Here is a 4857-nt window from a genome sequence, read left to right on the forward strand (position 1 = left end):
CTCGGGGTAATCAGGCATGTTTTCACCATACAGGGCTAAAGAGAGTGAGAGAGAACAGTCACGTCCACCATGCTAGGTACCATGCAATACAATGCCACTTTTATGCCACTAAGGTGCTTCAAAATGACCTCAGCTCACTCCGTAACATGTTACAGAAAAATCATTTTAATAGGATTTTTGTTTTTAACTCCACAATTTCTTTTTCACACATTGAACCAGCATCTTATTTCAAATTAAACAAAACCTTCACTGGATCATTTCAGATCTTTGTGCTGGGTGTCTGAAAAAAAATAGTAATCATACAGTGACATTAGATTTGTGAGATTTCTGAGTGTTTAAAAAGTTTCTGGTGCGTTTTTTTTTTTTTAAACTAGTTTCAAGGTTTCCTATGACTGAACATTTTCAGATACTCAGATTTTTGCCTGACACCCATCAGTTTTGTATTGAATCCTCAGCGTGTACGAGCTCAGATTTACATATACAAGAGCGAGATCAAGAGTTCATTAAAAACACTGACGCTCAGGGGAAAATAATGCCACATGGCACATGCAAAGCTTTGACAGTCATTTTACAGCAGTCCATCAAGTGTTCATTCAAGCATCTTTTATTCCCTCTTCCAATCGGCGCAGGCTTTCATCCTCATTGTTTTCCTCCAGCTTTCTCTAAATCCCGAAGAAGCCTTTTGCTGCAGTCCACACATAATGTAAGTTTTTGATGATGCACAGACCACTCTAACATTGAACACAACATAAATGTGACTTTGTATGCGGTATATAGAGTCTCTGATATGGTGACAAACGGGGATCCTGGTGAGAAATTGCGTCCCGGGGAAAAGAGGCGGGGCAGTGACGAGAATCCACAACAATAACGACAGTAGCAGGAGGAGAATAGTGCACCGAAGAGAAGTGAAGCTCGGGTAGGAAGGCGAGGGCAACACACAGCACTTCTGCCACTCAGCATACCTGCAGACAAGACAAGAGAGAGGTAAAAGGGTCAGTGTCACCGCCACAACAGATACTTTAGCTTCATCTTTATGGCCTTCTGGTTGTGTGACTACAAAGCCCCACAGCAGTTTGTTTTGTTTTCATGTTTCTGTTAGCTTATAGACCACCCACATTAACACATACAATCACATCTATAATATAACACCTATTTCAGGCTTAATTAATCTTAAAACAAAATACAATATGACATATAATAAGCATTTGTTAGATTATAATTATGCAAAAGTTGTAAAGAGCATTGTAAAATCTGATTTCTTTCAGCCCAATCATATTTCATCAGATTTCATTTTTCAGTGGTGGAAGAAGTATTCCGATTTAAATGCAGCAATACCAAACTATATGAAAAAAGTGCCATTACAAGCTAAGTAAACAAGTATTTACAGCAAAATGTACTCAAAGTATCAAAAGTGAAAGTGCTCATTATGCAGCAGAATAGTGCCTATCACTGTTATGTTATGATATATTATAATATTAGACCATAAGTATTTATATAAGTAATATCTTAGTGGTGTAGCCGGTCATGATGGAGCTAGTTTTAAACTTTAAACATAAAGGGCATTGTTTCAGATTGTATTTTATAAGCTGGTGTGTGTAAAATATTAATTTGTAGGAATAGTATGAAGTATAAAGTAAGCATAACACCTTTGAGTACCTCAAAAATGCATTTACAGTACAGTAATGTACATTCCACCACTGCGAGTGTTTTTCAACTATTCTTTCTACTGTTATTTTTCAGACTCTTACAATAGTAATGCTTTTTTTTTATTCCTGCTCTGCACATTGTACAGTAGTGTAAACACTGTTGATTGCACTATGAAAATAGCACCTCTGATAAATTTTTTTTACCCACTTTGCTGCATCGTTTTCTTTATATTAACAACATGGTCAGCTGTGGCAGCCATTTTCCCATATGTTGATTCCATAGATATAGAACAATATTATTCTATATCTATGGTTGATTCCCTCTTAGGAATACATATTCTATTATTCACATTACTGCACAGTGATTTTTATGTAAGGAGAATGTATGCTCTGCGGTAAAAACAGATGGTTCTGTAAAGTCATATCAACAACCCCTTTATTCACCTTCTGGTCTGTCAGCACAGCGTTGCTCTGAAGTGGAGGCAGGTGGCTGTTGAGCAAGACAGCGCCGGGTCTGTCGTGCTCACAGAAGATTGTACCGTTGATGTAATGGAAGCGATCGCCAGGCATCAGTCTGTTTCTACAGGTGGCACAGCTGAAACACTACAGAGGAGCGGGAAAAATGGAAATAGATCAAGTTCAGGCCACTAAAGCGCATTAATATATAATGAGCATAATATCAAGAGTTGAAATAAAATTGTGTGAGAAACTGAAATATAAATATGAATTAAAATATGAAACATTGTAGTCTAATCACAACACAAAAAAACAGCTTTAAAGATCTTAAATTATGCATCAATCAAAGTTTTAAACTGAGTACATGGGGTAAAAAAAGATGGAGGACACAACTAATTTCTCTCCTAATACTGAGGGGACACATCTTCCCGTCTCACTGTCTCTCAGCACCAAATCCCAGATGTTTCTGTCAAACAAGCAGCGGGAGACAAAGCGCAGTGATGTGAGAGCTGGGGATTTACCTTGAGGTGGTAAACATTTCCCTGCGCCCTCATCACCATTTCGTTGGCTGGGATCGACTGGCCGCAGGCGCTACACGCCCCGCTGTGCCCGAACAGTCTGCAAACACAAAAATCACAGATTGCTCAGTCTGTACAGCCTCCAAAATCTAAAACCAGCAGCTTCCTCTCCTCCTCCTCCTCTGCCACCTCTTCCTTCCTCTCACCTGATGTAGTCGCTCCGACACAGAATCATGCCCCCTTTGCTGTAGCAGGTGGTGCCAATGTCCCCCAGCTGGGCTTGGCAGCAAGAGCACTTGAGGCAACGAGTGTGCCAGTAGCGCTCCATGGAGAAGAGCAGGAAGCGGTCGGCGATCTTCCCCCCACATCCTGCACACGACCTGGGGGCCGGCGGTACACCTGACGTTTGGCTGTTCACCATGCTGATGTGGGCCCTCAAAGGCTCCTAGACACACAGAATAGAGGTGTGAGAACTGAGACAGGTAGAACGCCTAGACCCAGCTAATGATCACCTTTTCACCATTTAAAGATGACATAAATACTCATATGCTGAATTCTTGTAAAATGTCTGAAATAATAATAGTATTGTGTGAACTGTATATATTTCTGTTTCCATTAGTTGATCATTTACTTTGCAATGATTACAAGCAGAAGCTTATTAAACCGTTTGCATTTACGACCACACACACGCATACACACACACACACGCACGCACGCACACGCACACACACGCACACACACACACACACACACACACACACACACACACACACACACACACACACACACACACACGACTTCAGCATGACTGCAACTGATTGTTAACATGGTCACTTTAAGAGCTGTAACAGGTTGACCTAGTCACTAACATACTGATCAACACAAGAAAGAATAACTGATCATTTCAAGGATACTTCTCTGCACACTGTAAGCAGCACATCAAATGTAAAATATATTTTTACATTTGCTCACTATAGCACTATAATGTCAATATATCACGAGTAATTATTACTTATTTTTAACTGTAGGCCGAGGGAACAGGATTTACAGGCATTAACGTTATGTAAACGGTGTATTTCGATGTGCAGGGGGAAAAAGGGAAAGTCACCTAATGGGACTTTTGGAAGAGTGCCATTAATGAGAATACATGTAACGTGAATAGCCTACTAGAAGCATTATAAGCGTGAGTATCTGCATTTAATAGTTCTACCTCTTAAAGGTACCATAATATATAATATCTAAATTGTTTTTTAGTTTTACGTGACATGCTGTTTACAACCACCTAGCTTAAAGGAAAGCTGTAAATGCGCGCGCAGAGAAAAGGAAAAGAGAAAAAACAAGAGACATGTTTACCTTGCCGAGCCAAAGGTTTCCCTCCTGCGTTGAAGTTTGAGAAGGTGGAAAAATATTCACAAGAACCTCGACACGCGTACAGTTGAAACACTTAGACTTGACATGTTCTGGTCTCCATAGCTTTCCAGAAAAAAGGCAAAGCAACACAACATTAAGCCCGGGACGGCAGGGTGACGGTAATAGTTGAGCAAACTCTCACCGACATCCAGCTCCGAAGATGAATAACTAACGTTGCATGTAACCGTGAGGAGGAGACATGACGCAGCTTCTCTTCCTGTCCTCTCTGTTACAGCTGTCCATCTATCAACATTCCTTCATCTGTTTCTAACGCTTTTGACAGCGACACTATTCATCAAATTGCGCAAGGGGCTATTTAAATTACCAGGAGGGGACGTAACCAGTCTATGGACGTAACCGACATGAAGGGCGCAGCAACCAATAGGAGTGCAGGGGGCGTGACCGCAGTCAAAATGATTTATGAGTTTATAGTGGCTTATTAATATGCACATTCACATCCCAGAGGATTTCTCTGTGTGTGTGTGTGTGTGTGTGTGTGTGTGTGTGTGTGTGTGTGTGTGTGTGTGTGTGTGTGTTTGTGTGTGTGTTTGTGTGCGCTATTGATAAGCTAAAAAAATACAGTGTGTATATATATATATATATATATATATATATATATATATATATATATATATATATATATATATTGATTTGAAGAGACACATTTCAGAAAGTGAAAACCTGAATTGACATGTTTCAGTAGCATAGAGTAAAAGGTTGTGGAATTTCCTCATTCACAGGTTCTGCTCATGTAAAGAAATTATTTGATAAGAAATGATACGCAGTAACAGCATAATTTCAGCAAAAAAATAAAATTGAGACTTTAT

At 39.8% G+C, this 4857-nt stretch overlaps 1 protein-coding gene across 1 annotated transcript; it reads right to left on the reverse strand.

The window, feature by feature from the left end:
- Positions 1-322: 322 nt before the first annotated feature.
- si:dkey-90l8.3 (LIM domain transcription factor LMO4-B) lies at positions 323-4341 on the reverse strand. The gene is made up of 5 exons (XM_031300874.2): positions 3974-4341; positions 2827-3065; positions 2624-2720; positions 2091-2249; positions 323-962 (listed from the first exon to the last, which is right to left on the reverse strand). The coding sequence occupies exons 2-5, from the start codon at positions 3039-3041 to the stop codon at positions 954-956; spliced, it is 480 nt and encodes a 159-aa protein (XP_031156734.1). The 5' UTR covers positions 3042-3065; positions 3974-4341; the 3' UTR covers positions 323-953.
- Positions 4342-4857: the final 516 nt, after the last annotated feature.

The sequence above is a fragment of the Sander lucioperca genome, chromosome 2 (assembly GCF_008315115.2).
Source record: "Sander lucioperca isolate FBNREF2018 chromosome 2, SLUC_FBN_1.2, whole genome shotgun sequence".
NCBI lineage: Eukaryota > Metazoa > Chordata > Actinopteri > Perciformes > Percidae > Sander > Sander lucioperca.

What these genes read in the sequence shown, in the direction of transcription:
- si:dkey-90l8.3 (XM_031300874.2), bottom strand. Translation starts at nt 3,041, where the DNA reads ATGGTGAACAGCCAAACGTCAGGTGTACCGCCGGCCCCCAGGTCGTGT. An exon ending in TGTCGGAGCGACTACATCAG is followed by an intron (nt 2,721 to 2,826) that starts GTGAGAGGAAGG and finishes TTGTGTTTGCAG; the next exon opens with ACTGTTCGGGCACAGCGGGG. An exon ending in GAAATGTTTACCACCTCAAG is followed by an intron (nt 2,250 to 2,623) that starts GTAAATCCCCAG and finishes GCTCCTCTGTAG; the next exon opens with TGTTTCAGCTGTGCCACCTG.